The 20,756-nt window shown below is 36.5% G+C and overlaps 1 protein-coding gene across 4 annotated transcripts in view; it reads left to right on the top strand.

Annotated features, from left to right (window-relative positions):
- Positions 1-20,756, top strand: part of VWA8 (von Willebrand factor A domain containing 8) — a 297,615-nt gene that overhangs the window by 77,044 nt on the left and 199,815 nt on the right. For 3 of the 4 annotated variants that reach the window (XM_064493122.1, XM_031466068.2, XM_064493123.1), the window contains exons 13-16: positions 2,520-2,680; positions 4,779-4,892; positions 15,998-16,166; positions 17,932-18,009. In XM_064493122.1, the coding sequence (XP_064349192.1) occupies positions 2,520-2,680; positions 4,779-4,892; positions 15,998-16,166; positions 17,932-18,009 (522 nt within the window). The remainder of the gene's footprint in view (positions 1-2,519; positions 2,681-4,778; positions 4,893-15,997; positions 16,167-17,931; positions 18,010-20,756) is intronic. The other variant, XM_064493121.1, reaches the window with a different exon arrangement.

Raw genomic sequence — 20,756 nt, 5'->3', positions numbered from 1 at the left:
AGGGCTATGGGGATTTACTGAGTTTTGTCAATGAAAACAATGAATTAACAGTCAATCTAAGAAAGAAATGGGAATTTTTATTCAAGCCAACCTGAGGATTGTAACCCAGGAGACGGTCTTTCAGAGAGCTCTGAGAATTGTTCCAAAGAGGTAAGGGGAGAGGTCAGTATATTTGTGATTTTTGCTAAAGGAGGTACATGCAATCAAGCACGCATCTCAGTAGAAGATTGCTGCTGGTCACGAGGAACAGACATCCTAGTTAGTGGTCTTAATGCTTTTCTAAGTATGGGAAGATGCAAGAATCCAGGTTCCTAAAAAAGTTCTCTTGAAAATATCTAACCATCTGAGTGCCAGTTCTGTCAGTTTTCCCAGAGCACAAAGTGCCTCATCCTGATCTTCCCCCTTGAATCCCTTTCAGGGTGTATTGTAGGTAACCACCTGCAGTGGCCAAGAACTTGATTCTTGCAGAGCTGGATGGTGGGTTACATTCTTTATTTTACAGTCCCCGCCTTTTGGTCTTGATTTCGTCCAAGGTTTAGGAGGCATTTCATGACCAGTTTGTCCCATGGCTCATTCTCAGATCAGGTGAGGATTTCGTTGATAGGCCACTCAATGTGCTCTTACTGGATTAGGCCTTGTTAACAGTAGCCAAAAGCCTCTGGACCTCGTATCTTACTGGTCAGTTATCTAGGAAATGGTTACTTCTTGCTTCTTCTCGTTATCTTAAGTTACACTATTACAGTCATTGATCTTACAGAACTATATATTTGATCAGTCCTTTTAAGTCACCTAATCATCATTAATTTTTTTATTTTGGTGGGGGAGGTAATTAGGTTTATTTACTTATTTGCAGAAGAAGTACTGGGGATTGAACCCAGGACCTTGTGCATGCTAGGCACACACTCTACTACTTGAGCTATACCCTCCTCCCCAAATCATCATTAATTTCATCTGAAGCTCAGTCACACATTTGGTAATGCAAGAAACAGTTATCTTATAAAGTAGGCAGGATACAAGTATTATGGTTAGTAAATAAAATAAGGTAACAAGTAAGTATTTAAGTTAAAAAACACCCATTAGGTGTGGCCCTGTATCTCCCCAGTCATCAGCCCAGTCTGTTCTGCACCAATCGCCACCTTTAAAGGAAATGACATATTGACATTATTGGCATTGTACATAAAGTTCACTAGAGATGTCTGTACACACAAGGTGAGTGGTGGGTCATCGTGACCCCTTATAGGACTGAGAAAGGAATGCTGTCTTCTAGGGACTTGCATAGCTGGCATCAGAAGAAGAAAAATTGATCTTTATGGTGGAGCAGGCATTTCTGCTATTGGGGAGGTCTGGTCAATGCATAAAGCAGATACACAATGCACACTAGAGGAGAAAGAATTATGTTTAAATTTTTCTTGTCTTGCTTTAAAATTTAAAATTTTTATTTCATCAGTTTGAATATTATTTCTCCAGTGCCATTATGATTCAATATAAGCCTGTTTATACTTCCTAAGTCAGTACTTTTTTGATAGTGAGAAAATTAGAATGATCAAGACTTACCTTTTCGTCTTGATTTCAGTACAGATTTGTTGCCATTGTAGATATAAGCACATTCATTCATTTTCTGTCTTAAAACTGGACTGGGATATCAAAGAATTTACAAAAGACTTTAAATTTTTGGATACAATTGACTGTACATGTTTAAGTTTTGTTTGATATAAATGGCACAGAATTTATCTGAAGCTGATAACAGAAAAGAAACTATTAATTCAACATTAACACATGTAAGAAAAATTGTTCATATTATATGGCACCAAAAATTTTTTTACAGTAGGTAGATGTTTATGTACCACTAATATTAATAGTTTGCTTAAACCTGTTACACTGCTTTAGCACTAGCACGTTGTGTATGTGCTTTAAAAAACTGCTTGCAAGTGCTGCATTATTGTTTGTCAGTTCCTGTGTATGCCTCATCTGATGACTATCCTCCTCAGTTTCCTCCATTTTCAAGCCTCTTTAAATATGAGTCACTGTGATGGTTCATAGTGTGGCTTTTCAGAAGAACACAACTGCAAGAAAATGCACATTATTGATAAGCATCTCCTCCCATTGAGTTTGTATGGCCTCTGATTCTTAAAAAGGAAGCCACAATTTTGGCCCAGTCAGGAGTAAAGCTGATTGAGTTAAATTCTGTTAAAGTTGAGTGGAAATTACTGCCACCATCTGTGTAGGTACCAAGTGAACATTTTAAAAGAGGGAGAAAATGCTAAATGAAAAGGAAAAAAGAAAAAAACAACAATGAACCCTCACTGTAGTATGTTGATGAGTAGTAGGAAAAAAATTCAAATGACCAAGAAAAGCTTCTGAATATCTCTCTTTCTGGTGGTTTGGAGAAAGTGACTTGCCAGTTGTTGTGTGGAGTGTTATGTTCAGGGAGAAGTAACTCTAAAGCTAAATAAGCTGTCATCCGTGCCTTAAAAACTGAGTCTGCATTTTCTTCGGTGGGTGTTGGGGATTGGTTTCAGGATATGACAGCACGTGATCTGCTACAGCAGAGATACACGCTTCCAAATGGAGACACTGCCTGGCGGTCCTCGCCCCTCGTAAATGCTGCTCTGGAAGGGAAGCTGGTTCTCTTGGATGGCATTCACAGAGTCAATGCGGGTACACTCGCTGTATTACAAAGGTTGGTATGAGTCACACACACAAAAACACACCATGTAAACAGTAGACATGGAATTTTTTCAATCTTCTCATTTAAACTCAGTTACGTAGTTCCTGAGGAACTTAAAATTCTACATCCAAGTAAAACAGCAGATGTTTTTATTGTTGTAAATATAGTATAATAAAACTTCAAATAATGAACATTATGGGAAAAGCCATAGCAAAATTATGTGTGTAAGAGCTTAAAAGAGAAAACTTTTAAGTAATAATTTTGAAAGACATATATTTATATCTATGCTGATTGATATATGCGATAAGTCACACAGCCAAAGTTTTATAGTTTGTCAGAGTCACTGCTTCACTGTTTACCAACTCCTTTTCAGTCTAGGTCTAAATTGTTGGTTGGTGTTGCTGGAATTTTTTTTGAGAGTGAGAGGAAATATAGGTCCTTATATAAAACGTGTAATAGCTGTTTAATTATATTTTCCATTGGCCAAAGGGCACTTTGTGTTTACAGACTTAAACATTTGCGTCACTTGTTTTCTTATTTCAGTTTATGTGAGGGAAATATCCACACATTCCTAATTAACTTCTCTTTAATGTTAAGAGAAGACTTTATGTGTAACTTTCATGGAAAATATTCCCATCTTGTGTCACTTTGGGAGATTAATGATACCATTTGGGGGGGACGGGGTTACATCTTGATCCTATCACTTGGAAACATTTGATTTTTAACTTTAAATTTTAGCTTATTGGGGAAGTTCAAATAAGTGGAATAGTCTATTTCTCCCAGATAACTATTCAAAAATTTTTGTCCTTGACAGGATGCAGATAATGAGTATAATGAAAGATTCTGAAAACATTGTTACTCCTGATTAGATTTGAGAGCATTTAATCACCACAGACTTTCAGTGATTTACTATAAACATTCCATAGATTTACAGTATTTTTCTCTTCTAAACAGACAAATGCAAACACAAACAAAATAATTCTGCCCCCTTTTATTGGCCGCCTCTTGCCTTAGGCCCAGTAGTAACTGCAGCAGCTGTTAACTGAGAGCTTGCTCTGCAGGCGTTGTGCTAAGCCAGCCTTTCTCAGACTCTCAACTTGGAATCTCCTTGTGGGAGTGAGGCTTAAAAATTACTGATATCTGAGCTCCATCCTCCTCCTCAAATTCTGATGTAACTGACCCAAGGGGAGGCCTCAACACTGGCATTTTTAAATGCTTCCCAGTGGATTCTAATGCACAGCTGAGATTGAGAGCAACTATATCAAGCATCTGCCTTACATTAGCTGTTTAATTTTCACAGCAATGCTGTGAGGTTGGTATGATTGCCTCAATTTTAGAAAAGATAAAATTTTAGACAAACAGATTATTCCCTCCCTCCACCCCCACCAGGTCATTCAGCTAATAAGGTGCAGAGCTGGGCTTTGAACCCCGGTCTGAGGGACTCTGCTGCCCATGCTCCCAGCCTCTGCCTTAGGCAGCCTCCCCTCCCCTCGGTGCTTACTGAGTGGGTCTGTGGGGCAACTGTGCTGTGGGCATCCGGAAACCCTAGTGGTTGGTGTAAGGGCTACAATAGCACGTTCGACCTCTGCAACAGCTGGAGGACGATGTTATTTGTGCGGTGGGCCGTCAGGTCCCATCAGAGTTGCATATGAAACAGCATTAGTTATTTCATTATAAAGATTTTTGATATTTTATATTACATAATTGCAAAGATAGAAAAATTTTGGTAATACCATGACTTAAAGAGTTACATTAGATTCAAGGGAGTACGTGCCAACTGCTTTGTTCATTAATATTTACCTCATGGTTATCCTGAGTCACCCATTCAGCTGTTTCTTTTCATCTCCCTCCTCCTCCCCCTCCTCTTCCTCCCTCTTCACATCTAGTAACCATGACTACTGCCCTCAAGTACAGAAACCAACAGTTTTGCCAAGTATAACATATAGCGCTAGCCAACTTGAAATTTCAAAAGGTGCATTTAAACAAAATTGTTACTCAATTGTCAGTAATCATAGACATGATTAAAATATTAACTGACTGATTCTATCTCTAATAACTCCAACGTTCAAAACTGATTAATGTGTTTGCTGACCTTCCGCCATCCCATTAGGCTGATCCACGACCGAGAGCTCAGCCTGTACGACGGCTCTAGGCTGCTGAGAGAAGACAGGTACATGCGTTTAAAGGAGGCACTGCAGATGTCTGATGAGCAGCTACGGAAGAGGTGATTTGGGGTTCACTGCTCTTATTGTCAGGGTTACCTTCTTTTTATCATTCTTCTAAACCTAGGGTCAAGCCAAGATGACTTTGAACAGCTTAATAATTTGGGGTCCTAGGCATGATCATGTTTTGGGACTTCTTAAGACTCAAGGTTGCTATCCAAGATAGACTCTCAGCCTTACTTTTCCATGAGTGTTTAAACATTTTATAAGAGCGTTAGTTTTAAGAAGTGAATCCCTCTTCTGTTGTCCTAACGATTCAATTTTGGCCCCAAACTTTATATCACTTCAGGAAAAAAAAAAAAAAAAGAGAGAGAGAGAAAGAGAGAGAGAGCCTCAAAGTTAATGGGGCCTACCCTGGTAGGAAGTGAGCCATTGTTTCTGGGGTATGCTACCTGATGCAGGATTACCTTTTATGGCTTATTTAAACCTTCCTTCCAGAGCCATAACAACCAAATATTATGTATGAGACCGGATTGGATCCTGGATCAGGAAATGAAATGAAAACAGCTATATAGGACTCTTAGGGACAATTAGGAAAGTTTGAATGTGGGTTGTATATATTACATGATATTGAATTAATAATAATTTTCTTAGGTATCATAATGGTATTGTGTTTATGAAGGTGTTGACCTAAAACAAATAGACTTCCAGTTTCTCCAGCAAGAATAGTTTATTTGAGATCAACGAAGAACTGCAGTTTGGGGTCCATAACCATGGTGAGCCTTGGGCAAGTCCCCATACAAGGAGAGGAGGAAGGATTCTTTTCAAAGAGGGGAAAGAAAGTCAGGAGGGCCGTAGTGAACAAAGAGGTCATTGGAGGAATCGAGAGTTCGAAGTATAGTGGCTTTTCATTGGCTGAGCCCTTGCCAGGCAAGAAGAGGAAGCCTTTCTTCTTTTGGCTCCACTATTGTCATAGGGTGCGAGAGCTCCCCCTTCTGGCCTCCCGACCCTACTTAACTGAGGGTTCTGTTTGATAATTTTTTGCAACAGAGAATATTCCTATTCTGAGGAAATGTATGCTGAAATATTTATGACATAAAAAGATGTCTGCAGCTTACTTCCAAATGTTTCAAGGGGAAAAAAGATATGGTGAATGGGTACAAACACCCCCCCCCCCCATAAAGACAAAGAGCAATTGAGAATGAGAACACAAAGTGGTGAAATCTTAATAGTTGGTGAAACCTAGGTGAAGAATATATGGGTGTTCATATTCTATTCTTTCAAATTTTCTACGGATTTGAAAAATTTCAAAATAAAAAGTTTGAAAGAAAATATTTCTTTCAGCTGTGCACTATACTTTCCCTTAGAGGAGGTTTGGCAATTATAAGTCATTTTCTATCTCATTACATTTCCATGGATGTTTTTACATAATTAGAGATTGTTACTTTGGGGAATGCCTTGTCACTTCATTGAATCTTCTTTAATTGAAGCCACCCCTTCCCCCTAAGGGCTTGCTGCCATATTTAAAACAGTAAAATCCTACAAATCATAATTGTGTTTCTTATGTGTTTGTGTTTTAAGGAGAATTTTTTTTTATTTCCTTGGAATTTTTTTTTATGGTGAGAAAATGTTCAATTCCTTACTATCTCTGTATAAGCTATTTAAAAATTCACTTGATTACACAGTTATTTATGCTTCTGAGGTGTGTATCATCAAATTCCTGTAGCCCAGTAAATGGTTTGGTTGAAAGTTTAGGAAGGCAAATTATAAAGATTCCTATCATAACACACCTTGGGCTTAAAACATTCAACTATTGTACGTTATTTGCATGTGAATCACCTATCGGGGAACAGTTGTAATTTTCAGGGAGATGAATCAAAGCAGTTGGTCTGGAGCTGTCAGCAAGACTGCCCAGCAGGTTCCCCTCGAACTTGAGGAGTGTTGTCTTCTGGCCAAATGTCCAGGAAATGACAACTCTTTCCTATGAAGAGAACTCAAGTTCTCTCTAATGGTCGCAAGCAGTTTTGCAAAAAAACACTTCCAGGAGCAAAGAGGCTCTGAGCATTGTGTTCAGGATTTGGCTGAGACTGGTCAGTCGTGCTTCCTTCTCAAAGTGTCTCAGAACTATTGATTTTCATCACTTCTGTGAATAGAAGCCAGGCTCAGTTCTGTCTCCAGAAGTAACACTGAGTAGGTGGAGACAGATCAGAGCATTGCTTGGTTTCCTTCACTTATTTTTTTTTATTTTTGTTTGAGTTTTTTGTCATTGTTAAATATGCATGAAACTTGAGCCAGATAGTTTTTCAAGATTTTTAATGAAAAATATCAGCCATCTGTTATCTGTCCTGGGACGCTTTCCCATTTCCCACTCCTCGGAGGCTACCACTTTCAACCTGAGCTGTTTCTTTTGATATTTACCTCTGTATCACTAAACAATATACTTTCATTGATATTTCTTGATTTATTTTTCAGTGTTAGGCACTATCTATTGATTTCCTATTCTGGAAAATTACAGTTTAACTCCCTTTCACCATCCCTCTTCCCACTACACATATGTGCTTCCTGTCTCCCATTCTTCCTAAATATTATGTAATAATTTTGTTTAGAACTTCTTTCAATATTTACATTATTATTATAGCACAAGGACTATATACAGCTGAACTATTCAGTAAGCTACAGTTATTTGTCTTTCCTGAAATATGTTTTATTTTTCCTAAAGTTAATTATTATGAAGAGAGGCAGATATGTAAATAAATAATTACAATGCAATTTTTAAACGTTTTAAACGTTGTAGAGATTTCTACAATGATGTCGTGGAAACACAGAGGAGGAAGTGACCTTCTTTTCTTTTCTTCTCCTATTACTACCTCACAGAGGTTTATTAGTGAAGGCAAGATGCTTAAAAAAGTTGTCAAATATAAAGAGGTTAGTTTACACTTTACCTGCACCAAAAAAAAACGTTTTCCAAATTGGCTTGACTTTTTTAAGACAACTAAAAAGTATTCAGCTACCATACAAATACTTATGTGTATTTAGTTTTTTTTTTTTAACTGAGGTATAGTTGATTTAAAATATTAGTTCCAAGGGTATAAAAATGATTCAATATTTTTATAGATTATACCCCATTTGAAGTTATTATAAAATGTTGGCTGTATTCCCTGTGCTGTACAATATATCCTTGTACCTTATTTATTTTATACATAGTAGTTTGTATATCTTAATCCCCTACCCCTGTCTTGCCCCTTCCCCGCACCCCTCCCCACTGGTAACCACTAGTTTGTTCTCCTTATCTGTGAGTCTGTTTCTGTATATTATATTTATTCATGTGTTTATTTTTTAGATTCCACATACAAGTGATAACATACACTATTTGTCTTTCTCTGTCTAATTTCACTTAGCATAATATTCTCTAGTTCCATCCATATTACTGCAAATGGAAGTATTTCATTCTTTTTTATGGCTGAGTAATATTCCCGTGTGTGTGTGTGTGTGTGTGTGTGTGTGTCTGTGTGTGTGTATGTGTATGTGTATGTGTGTATCACATCTTTATCCATTTATTCGTTGATGGGCACTTACACTGTCTCCATATCATGGCTATTGTAAATAATGCTGCTATGAACATTGAGGTACATATATCTTTTCAAATTAGTATTATTATTTTCTTTGGATATATACCCAGGAGTGGAATTGCTGGATCATATGGTAGTTCTATTTTTAGTTTTTTTGAGGAAACTGCATAGCTTTTCCATGGTGGCTGTATCAATTTACATTCACCAGTAGTGTACTAGGGTTCCCTTTCTTCCACATCCTCACCAACATTTGCTATTTGTGGTCTTTTTGATGATAGCCATTCGGACATGTGCGAGGTGATATCTCATTGTGGTTTTGATTTGCATTTCTCTAATGATTAGCTATGTTAAGCATCCTTTCATGTGCCTGTTGGCCATTTGTATGCCTTCTTTGGAAAAATGTTTATTCAAGTCTTCTCCTATTTTTTAATTGGATTGTTTGTACTTTTGGTGTTCAGTTGTTTGAACTGTTTATGTATTATGGATATAATGCCTTATTATACATATTTGCAAATATATTTTCCTATTCTGTAGGTTGCCTTATTGTTTTGCTAATGTTTGCTGTGGGTTTGTCATAAATGGCCTTTATTAACAATGTTGAGATACATTTCCTCTATACCAACTTTGATGAAAGTTTTTATCATGAATAGATGTTGAATTTTGTCAAATGCTTTTTCTGTGTCGATTAAGATGATCATGTGATTTCTAACCTGACTTTTCTTGATGTGATAGATCAAATTGATTGATTTGTGGATATTGAACCATCTTTGCATCCCTGGAATAAATACCACTTAATCATGGTGTATGATCCTTTTCATATATTATTGAATTTGTTTTGCTAGTATTTTGTCAAGAATTTTGACATCTATATTCATCAGAGATAATAGCCTGTAATTTTCTTTTTTTGTTCTATCTTTGTCTGGTTTTATTATAAGGGTAATGGTGGCCTCATAGAACAAATTTTGGATGTTCCTTTCTCTTTAATTTTTTGGAAGGATTTGAGGAGGATAAGTATTAGCTCTTCTTTGTATGTTTGGTAGAATTCCCCTGTGAAGCCGTCTGATCCTGGACTTTTGTTTGCTGGGAGGTTTTTTTTACTACTAATTCAATTTCACTCTTAGTGATTGGTCTGTTCAGATTGTCTATTTCTTCCTGATTCAGTCTGAAGATTGTATATATCTAGAAATTTATCCATTTCTTCTAGGTTATCCAATTTGTTGGCATATAACCGTTCATAGAATTCTCTTATGTTTTTTTAATCTCTGAGATATTGGTTTTAATTTCTCCTCTTTTGTTATTTATTTTGTTTATTTTTCTCTATTTTTTTCTGGATAAGCCTAGCTAAAGGTTTATCAATTTTGTTTACATTTTCAAAAGAAAAACAACAGCTCTTGGTTTCATTGTCTTTTTATTTATTTTTGTCTTGATTTTACTTATTTTCTCTCTGATCTTTATTATTTCCTTTCTTCTGCTGAGCTTGGACTTTGTTCTTATTTTTCTAATTCCTTTAGATGGTAGGTTAGGTTGTTCATTTGAGAATTTTTCTTGTTACTTGAGGTAGATCTGTATTGCTATAGACTTCCCTCTTAGAACTGCTTTTGCTACATCACATAGATTTTGGAATGTTGTGTTTTTATTATCAGTTTGTCCCAAAGTATTTTCTGGTTTCCTCTTTAATTTCTTCATTGACCCATCGGCTTTTTTAGTAGCATGTTATTTAGTCTCCACATATTTGTATTTTCCCCATTTTTTTCATGTAATTGATTTCTAGTTTCATATCATTGTGATCAGAAAAAATGCTTGATGTAATTTCTGTCCTCTTAAATTTGTAGAGACTTGTTTGTGGACTAGCATGTGCTGTATCCTGGAGAACATTCTCTGTGCACTTGAAAAGAAAGTGTATTCTGCTGTTTTTGTGTGGAGTGTTCTGCTTATATCTATTAAATGGCATCTAGTCTAATGTGTTTAAGACCACTGTTTCCTTATTGATTTTCTGTCTGGATGATCTGTCTATTGATGTAAGCAGGGTGTTAAAAGTCCCTTACTATTATTGTATTATTGTTAGTTTCTCTCTTTATGTCTATTAATATTTGTCTTATATATTTGTGTGCTCCCATATTAAGTGCATATATGTTAATGAGTGTTATTGTATTGCTCCCTTTATCATTATATAATGCCTTTCTTTGTCTTTTGTAATAGATTTTCATCTAAAATCTACTTTGTCTGATATGAATATTGCTACCCCAGCTTTCTTGTCATTTCCATTTGCACAAAATATGACAGTCATATTACAGAATCTGCCTCATTCTGATGATATGGATTGTTGGTAAATTTTTACCTTTTCCTGGTTAACTTTGCCTTAGTTTTGTGGCCCATTTTTGTTCTTCTGAGAATAAATATGTTCTCTTTTAGGGTTGTAATAGGTTAGAATCTTCCTTTAAGCCACATGACTACTTCTTTCAAGGCAGTTTAGCTGAAAGAACATAGCATGAAAAGTGGGAATCTGTACTCTGTGAGAAAATTAATTTGTTTCGTGAGTTGTTCTTTATAAATAATACAGCCCATTATCTAGCATGGGTTGATACTGTATGCTGTCCATATCTAATATGTCACTCTTGGCATTAGCATTTGGACTATAAATTAGGAACTCATAACCCAAGTCATCTGTTCTTTCATTCTGTACCTGAGCACAGAACTGAAGTTTAGCAAAGTGACTATTATTTCTCTTTGTCTTTAAATAAACACAAGTATTAATGCTTTGTTTCCTTCTGAGCGATTTTGAGATAGACAAAAAGATCAAATGTAGAATGAAGGGAAGTTAAACTTAAGCTTCTCTGCCTCTAGACTAAGTTTGGTAAATTTAGATACATTTTGGCTTTCAGGTAGGAACAATTTTCATATCTGTGTTTGGCATGTCTCATTTAATTACAAATTTAAAAAATACCTTGAATTGTTGCAAAAAGGAATTTTGGGGTACCTCACATGTTCAAAGGAAGGGAGACAGTGCAATTGGGCCTCTGGAAATAATAGAACCTTGGACTTTAATGTCATCTGGGCTCTCTGTTTTGCTCTATACTTCATCTCTTTGTTTCAAATGTCACAATACCTGGCACATAGTAGATCACTTAGCAAATGTTTTTTAATAATGAATAAATATTAACCAAAAAAGTTCTAAAAAACTCAAAGTAAAGTAATTCTATTAATCTTTTTTAGGTAACTTTCTGAGCTAGCAATGTTTTTTTTTATGAACCTACTAATTAGGAATACTTTGCCTTTTAATGACAAGTCTAATACCATAGGGTCTCATAATTAACAGCTACTAGCTGTGAGCTACCAAGGCTTTCAACTTCATAGTGTGAAACCCAGTTTCTATACAATTATATTTGACTCCATTACCGACCTTCAGTCTATTCTAATTCTTCACCAAAATCATATACCTTGTGGTTTCCATAGTGTTCTGCAGGCATTCTTTGCAGGTCATGACATAGCTGGTGTAGCCTTTGAAATAGCTTAAGAAATGTTAGAGACCTTCCTTCTTGTATTGCAAGACACCAGGAATACTGTGTACATGGTAGTTAGAAATAGCATGATGGCCATGCACACCAGACACCATGCCTGCATTTCTCACAGGAAATAACGACCAAAATAGAACTGCTTCCTTTGATGAGAAAAACTTCTTTGGGGAAAGGGGGAGTGCAAATACAATTGGCTGCTAAATGTGTCCCTTCCTGCTGTTGGTCAGAGCCTAAATGAGAGGGGGTGAGAGTTTCTGTGAATTACTAATAGTTTATTTTACTGAGAAAATGTTTCTGGTTATCTCAGGGAAGCAATAAAGATTTGGGGCCTAGTCTCAGTTGTAATTATATATACTCCAATGTTTTTGCATATTTATTGGATTTTTTTTTATTGTAATTGAATATTGAAAACAGTTTATAATCTCCCAGTTTTTATTAATCAGTTGTGAACCATAACTGGACGCTGGGTTCAATCCTCAATCTGTGAGATTCCCTGGACCTTTTTACTCTTACTCATGTTTGAAGATAGCTAGGCCTGGAGCATTCTCTCCTGCCTCCCCATAAACCTCTGGATCTCTTTGCTAGGAAATTAGGCTTTAACAAAATTCAAGGTAGATCCAGGATTTTATGCCCAAGTCTTTGTGTTTGATTCTCAAAACAGAGCCTTAAGCAAATTCTGAGTCTGAAAAATAATTTTAAACATTTTTTATGCTCAAGATAAAGTTCTAAACTCTGTGCCTATGAAGGGTCTACTTGTAATTGTGTGTATTGATTTTGTCTTTTGGATGCACAAATGTATCAGATATTTGATACAAGACTGCACCTTCTCTGAAAAATTCATTCAACACTAGATTTAGACTAGCTGCTCTGCTTTTGGATGGGAAACCATTATTCTCGGTTCTGATCACTTACCTTTGTTTTGTCATTACCACCAAAATTCTTCAAAAAATTTCTTGCAGTGATGGTTATTAACAGCAATATATTAATTAATTAACTAATTAATCTATCGTATGTTGTCACTCATGTACCACACTAGACATTGTTTGGTAGAAGTTTATGTTAGGAATGTGTCCGTGCAGTTTGCCACCTTGCGAAAAAAGGAAAAATATTGACTGTGTACAGAATTTCATAACCTCTAGGTTCTGAGCTGGAACATTAATTAGTATTACAGTGTGGAAGGCCAGTTACAAAATCCTCTTCCAATTCATGATTAATGTCTTCATAAAAACCTTCTATATCATTGTTTCAAGTTCCTTAATATACACATTTGACAAAAATGTAGCATATAGTTTGCTTCAAAAGATTGAAGTTTATCGAAGTCTTTCTTTTTTTTAATTAATAACTTTGTTGAGGTATAATTGACATATAAAAAACTGCATATTTAAAGTTTACAGTTTGATAGTTTTTGATATTTTTATACACCTACAAAACCATCACCACAATCAAGATAATACATCTATGATCCTCAAAGTGTCCTCAGACCCCTTGGTAATCCCTCTCTCTGGCCTCTTCTCACCCTCCTCTCCCACCCCTAGGAATCTGCTTCCTGTTATGCTGTATAGCTTGCATTTTATACAGCTTTTTATAAATGGAACCACACAGTATATATTCTTTGGAGTCTGGCTTCTTTCATGCAACATCATTATTTTGAGATCTTCCGTGTTGTTATGTATATCCGTAATCCACTCCTTTTATTGCTAAGAAGCATTGGAAAGTACTTTACTCTCTGAAAACGTATACTTATGCCCCCAAACAAACAAACTGACCTCAGTATTTTTATTTTTTAAGTCTTTTTAGAAGATCTTTTTGCTTTTTAAATTTTTAATCTTTATGAAATAATGTCTATTATCTGAAATTAATCCATGTCTTTAGTTTCATTTGTTATTTGTTGTTAAATTCTAGTAAAATTGAAGTTAACTTTGTTTTAAAATTTTAATAGTTCATGTTTCCTAATTCTCAGTTATTTACCACTTCTTCAGCCTTTATGTTACCCATCAGTATGTCAGGTCGCCTGAAGGTACATGGCAGATCCTCAGGAGTACTCTGCTATCTAACTTTCAGACTTGGAGAACCCAACATCATAAGGAAATGACTTTCCATATGACCTATTTATATATAAAGGAGCCTTTGCAGAGAACCAAGCAAACAGAAAGGTCCTTCTCATCCCATTTTTCAGTAGTTTGATGGCTGTTTGTATAGTCAGTATAGGCTTCTCTGCCTGACACATTAGTTGTCTCAGAAATTCCCCCTTTAAACTGGGCCAGCTCACTTGGGTATCTGGCTTGAGTTAGTACTAAAAAAGCAAGCCACAGACAATGTGTGTCCTAAGCAATGACCATCCCCTTTTATAAGTTAAAACCACTTAGTTTGTCTCATGTTAGTTGTTCTTTTAGTCCTAAATTTTCAGCTCAGCTGTGGTACCTGCTTCCCAGCCTGCTGGTTTAAGAATGTAAATTGGACTTCCCTTTTTGGCTTTCTTGTTTAATTTTGGCTCTGTTTATTCCCTGATTTAGTGTCTCTCACTGTCTTGAGTAAAAAACTACATCTGCAGCTTTAATATTGAGCAAAGCACAAATAAGCAGACTCTGTCTCTCCCATCTTCTTTTATCTCAGCTTGGAGACAGGTGGATCAAGGATGAATCCAAGAAGCAGAGTTTTCTGGATTATAGCAAACCACTTAGCAGAAGTAGAAAGTAGAATAACCCTCCCTTTTAGCTTTCAGATGATAGAATTTTCTGGGTCCAGGTTATGTCGTGACTAATTCTAGCAATCCTGAGTGTTCATGCTACCCTGAAGTACTATCCATGTTGTTATCCCTTCCTCTTTTCTTAGAACAACTCCTTTGGACAGATCATCCCCATGCCATGCTTGAATATCTGTAAATACGTCTTTTTCCCCTACCTAGAGAAATGAAATGATACTTGGTAGCTTGTATGAATTCATGCAGACTTTTCATATGACCATTTCTAAAAATCCTTTTCCCCTAGCTTACAAATTATGCTGTGGTCCCTAAAATTGCAGGCCTTGTAGTCAAGGTCTTAGTGGGTCTACCTCTTGTATTAGGAGGATGTTCTCTTATCTGAAATCTTCCGAGTATTTATCCAGTTCTATCCACATAGGTCCTATCTCCTGATATTCTCACTGCACAGTCACTTAACTGTTGAGTTCTATCATAATAGTTAATGGCAATGAAGAAATGGCATTTATGTCCCTTTATTTTTGTTTTTCTGAAGATCTTGACAAGTGGTTGGGTTTCATCTTTCCTTTCCCAGCTAATATAACACTCAAAAGGTATGTTCACACTGTGATTTTGAGAATTGGTAAGAACTGACAATATTTGACAAAATCTAATCATGATTAGATCATGATAAGGGGTTTCTAGTTCCTTCTTCAAAGGTACTCAAGTCATTTCACAAACTATGGGAAATCTCATCTTATTCCTCTGTGTGTCCTAGAATATTTACATCCTCAGATTCCGTAGCAGAGATTTATCAGAGAGATCACTTTAAAAATAATATTGTTCCCTATAAAATGACAAAAGAGTTGAATTATACAAAAGTTCACTTTTCTCTACCTTTTTAAGACCTAAGTGTTCTTATTGCCAATCCAAATTTTAATTTTACTCCAATCTCTTATGCTTAAATTTTCTGTATGGCAGAAGGTCTCCTCATCCTGAATCAGACTTCCTGGCCTTTCTGTGATTGACCTAGAGCATGTTCTTTGCAAGACAGGAGATTTTGAATGAAGACAGGACTGATGAATATGAACTGTGTAGGATTTTTTTCCCAAGGGGCTATGGAGAAAACTTACTGTAGGCATAACAACAGATCTAAAACAGTGGTTTGTGCCAGGGATGGAGTTTCATCAATGGATAAGGTACATCATATATGAACAGTTGGTGAGTCTACTTTTGTTTTAATCTTAGGTTTTTAGAATGTCCTAACTTTTTTTTCTTTAAAGCTGGTTCTTTGGATAATAGCTTTGACTTCAGTTTAGCCTTGTGATTGCCTAGGCTTTAGCTACCATGACCTAATTTCTAACATTGAAAGGTTATGTTTAAAAAAATTTTTTTTTTCCTTTTAGATCAATTTTTCCTGTCCACCCCTCCTTCAGAATCATCGCTTTGGCAGAACCCCCTGTTGTTGGAAGCACAACACAGCAGTGGCTGGGACCAGAATTCTTAACCATGTTCTTTTTCCATTACATGAAACCACTTGTCAAAAGCGAAGAAATGCAAGTGATTAAGGAAATGGTAAGAGCGAGGCCAGCTCTAGCCTGCTGCCTTCAGCTGTTCTCTTTTTGAGGCATTCTTGACACTTGCTGGAGCACAGTTCGATACTTTTGGGTTTTTCTCTCCATTCCTACGTTTCCTCATCAAATGGCTTTAAGACATCAGTATTTTTTTCAGAATCATTGGGAGGGCTTGGTAAAATACAGATTGCTGAGTCGGAGGTTCTGGGATGGTACGTGAGAATTTGCTCAGGTGATACTGGTGCTGCTGGTCTGGGGACCACACTTTGAGAACCATGAATGCAGGCTGTCTGTCCTTTTTCCTCATGTGGAGGCGGTTTTGGGATTCCCTTTCCTTTCATATTCAGCCAAAGGTGATTTTTTTTTTTTTTTAAAGTTCCCACTGTAAGGGGAGGCCAAATATATTTTCATTACTTAGATTTTGTAGAAAATACTAAGTAACCCTGGTTCCCTCCGGAGTGCAGTGTGTCCTGCACTTAACTGATTAGTGTTCTGGCGGCTTGTCGTGTATGTAATCTGTTATTTCAGGGTCCACCTTAGCCAAGCATTGTGTTCAGCACTTTGGCGTTCTAGAGCTGCACTGTGCATATAGCAGCACTAGCCACACTAAATACAATTTTAAAATTCAGGTTTATTGTCACATTTCCCATGGTCAACAGCATAGATGGACAGTTGCATCATCATAGAAAGTTCTATTGGAAGATACTACCCTAGATCACCAATAATGAGCTTTGTACATAAATGCACTCTTCCCCTTTGAAATATCAGAATGAACTGATTAATTTTAGGTCTTGTGAGTATGGTTGTGGGTAAAGGCGTAGACTTTACAGTCAAACAACTTACCTTTAAATGTCAGATCCACTACTTATACGCTTCTAGATCTTAGGAAAATTACTCAACTGTAGTTTATCCATCTGAAGATGGGATAGTACTACCCCTTATATCACAGAATTGATTTAAGGAACAAATGAGATAAAGTAGGTACTGAACAGAGCTTCGAATTTTAAGTTCCAGTTGCTTAAATGACCAAAAAAACCCTGAGCAGTTTATTTCTGAAATAGTCACGATATACCAGTCATTGTTCTAACCTCTCCTTCTACTCTTTTTAAATTAAAAATTTTAGTTTGTTATTGTTTAGATAAAAATTTCTTATAATCCAATTTAAATACATATTTAATTATATTAAAATCGGTATAGTTAAAAGCAATCATATGTGTCTTGGGGCAACTGTTCTTCAGAGTTCATTGATAAATAGACCATGCCCCTCAGGTATGTGGTTTTAAAGTCCTTGAAAAAAATGGGCCGCTTGAGCATCCATCCTTCACACAAGGACACCTTATGTCACTTAGTAGATACAGATAGAAGATTACTACCCGATGAAGGGGTTTGGTTTCAGTAAGAAAAATGCCTAGATTAGAGTTGAAGCTAACAAAAAAGGATAGAATATATGAAAAGTTACTTATGGGTACACTCTATGCCCATTTTTAATTGAGTTGGAGGCTCCTTTCAATTTTATCCCGGTGACGGAATTGTAAATGAAGAGTGTCCTGGCTTTAATTACCAGATTCTCAAAGAGAAAACAGAAGCAGAAGTGTTTCCCGAGAAGATGAATGAGCAAATTTATCTGCATGTTAAACATAATACCTATAATCAGAGACTTTCTAAAAATATCATTCTAATATTGTTTGATAAATAGCTGTAATTTCTGGCTGATTGATCAGATATCCCAATTTATTCTTTCTCTCCTTAATTTTCTCATAAACTAGGTCCCAAATATACCTCAGGAAGCTTTGGACAAATTGTTATCATTTACACACAAACTCAGAGAGACACAGGATCCAACAGTAAGTCTGGGCTTTTTCCTACAGGATTTTCTGTCATTGACGTTCTGCGGCTTTATGATCTTAGAGTTCAGTGCTTTAACATTTATTTTTTAAACAGGTGTTCTTATCCCTTATGCTTTGCTTTATCTTATGTATATATTTTACTCCTTCAGTGATTTTTTAAAGTTTCTTCTAGCTCCTCGTGGTTTCTGTCACAGAAAACAACTTTCAGCTTTAGAGGGGTGCCTGGCTATTCTTGGGGATGTGGCTCTATTCTCTGTCCTTTGCTGAACAATCTCATCTGTTCTTACGGCTTCAAGCATCACCTCTATGTTAATGCCTACAGCTTTATTTCAGCTTCTAACTTCTCTTTCCTCGTTGATTCTCTAATTGTATTTACCTTCTGGAATGGTATCGGGGCAGAAAGCCTTTCCCTTCTTCCCTTCTAGGTCTTTTGACTGGCCTAATAATTAAACTTACATGAGACAGAGTAAGAGGAGAAAAACAAATAAACAAATTTAATTAAGTACTTACAGAAGCCCCATAAAAATATGAAACTCCAAACAGTAACCAAAGCAGGCAGCTTTTGTACCTTTTAGTCAGAGAAATGATAAAAATATAAGGAATTGACAAGACAAAGAAGTTTGAACTTAGGGTAGTAATTAAGTGTAGAAGTAACCAGGTTTGTTTCTATAGCCTTCTTAGCCCTAAATTTCCTATTTCTGGTGATAAGGATGCCTTCTGCCCTCCTGGTACAGTGAGGGTACCTTCTTCATGGGAGATTTAGTTCCTCCTTTCAGGGGACAAGGGAAGGTCAGGGTGTCCTTGTGCCAGCTATTTAAGTCACTTTAATTCAAAATAATCAACATGCCCAAATGGCATATTTTGGGGTGGCATATTTCTGCCCACCTCACCTTTTAAAAATTTTCTTGCTTAACTTTTACTTCAACATTCAATTAAAACATTTACAAATTGTAACAAAAATTTCCCCGTTTTCAAAAGTCAATTATGCTCAATATAATTGAAACTCTATCAGGGATGAGATGAAAAGTTACTTTTCAATCTGAGGCCTTTAAGAAATAGTTAATACTTTAAAGAGCCCAAGGCAAATTACATATTTGCCCACAAAAGGGATAAAAAGACCAATGAAAATGTTAAGTTATTTTCATTGGGCTGGAATTTTAATATCTAAGATGAGTTATTCTATGCCAATCAGAAGCATGATTGTAATACATGCATGGTTATACCTGCCTTTGAATAGTAAAAAATAAAGAGCTAGTTATGCTTTAATAAATACAATTTTGTAAACAAAATGTTAAAAATACAAGGCAAAACAAACAAACAAAAAAAACCCCAGAAGAAAGAAAGAAACAAATAAAAACACTGGGCACCAGGGAATTAAAAAGGAGGGCCATTATGTTTAAGAAATTGGAAACCCCTGCATATGTTGGAAAGATCAAAGGCTGTCACTAACTCTGAGTCTCAATGTTCTCATCTGTAAAGTGAGAAGGGTTATCTACCTCTTAAGGAGGTTGCAGTGATTAAACATGAAAATATATGTGAAGAATCTCCTCCTTAGTAGTTGCTTAAATTTTTTCCACTTCTTGACTCTGGAATCCCTGTAACTGTACTCCTATCCTTACTTAGTTTCCCGACTTTGTTAATTATCTGTCTACCAAATTACCTAAAGTAGAAACCTTGACGTCATCATGGAGTCTTTGCTTTCCCACTGTCTCCACTTAACCTGAAAGCAAATCTCATCAATTTAACATTTGATGTCTCATCTATTCTCTTAACTATTGTCAATCATTGCCCTAGTATTGGATTTCATAATCTTTCTCCTGGAATATTGTTTCCTTTTGACTGCCCTCTTCAACAAGAGTTCATTCCTCAAACAGCCCTGTACATATGGCTGTTGTAACAAAATTACCATAAACCGGTGGGTTATGACAACAGAAATTTCTTTTCTCACGGTTCTGGAAGCCAGAAGTTTGCGATGGGTATCACTGAGCTGAAATCAAGGTGTCAGCAGGGTCACACTCCTAGGGGCTCAATGGGAGAATCCATTCCTTGCCACTTCTGGTTTCTGGTGGCTGCCAGCATTCCTTGACTTTTGACTTCATTGCTTCAGTCTCTGCCTTCATCTTTATATCACCTTCTCTTCTGTGTTTCTGTGTTAAATCTCTCTCTGACTCCCTTTTACAAGGATACATATGACTTCGTTTAGGGACCGGGCCACCTAAATAACCCAGGATGATCTCCACATCTCAGACTCTTTACTCTGATGTTATATGCAAAGTCCCTTCACCATAGGAGGCAAAATTTGCAGGTTGTAGGGATTAGGATGTGGATATCCTTAGGAGGGACCATTTTCCAGCTGTCACAGCCCTCCTCTGCGACCAGTTACCTCTGGGACCTCATCTCCAGTTACTTTCCCCTTACTCATTTTTTTCAGCTACACCGTTCTCTTTGTTGATCCTTGAACACACAAGTGTCTGCCTCAGAGCCCTTGCCACTTGGTGTTTCCTCGGCCCAGGAAGCTGCACATTTGCTCCCTCGCATGATTTGCTCAGATGTCACCTTTTCAGTGAGGTCTTCCTGAAGCACTCTAGCATCACATTTCCTCCCTGTTTCATTCTCTCTTTGTGCTTTAAAGAGCTTCATGATGCTTATCACCCTTTGACATAATGTATGTTTTACTCACTTATTTTTTTATTGTCTGTTTTCCCTCACTCAGACTTTAGTTCCAGGATGACAGGGTTTTTTTT

The sequence above is a fragment of the Camelus dromedarius genome, chromosome 13 (assembly GCF_036321535.1).
Source record: "Camelus dromedarius isolate mCamDro1 chromosome 13, mCamDro1.pat, whole genome shotgun sequence".
NCBI lineage: Eukaryota > Metazoa > Chordata > Mammalia > Artiodactyla > Camelidae > Camelus > Camelus dromedarius.
The sequence above is the reverse complement of the archived record's forward strand: the minus strand, read 5'-3'. Positions and strand labels throughout refer to the sequence as shown.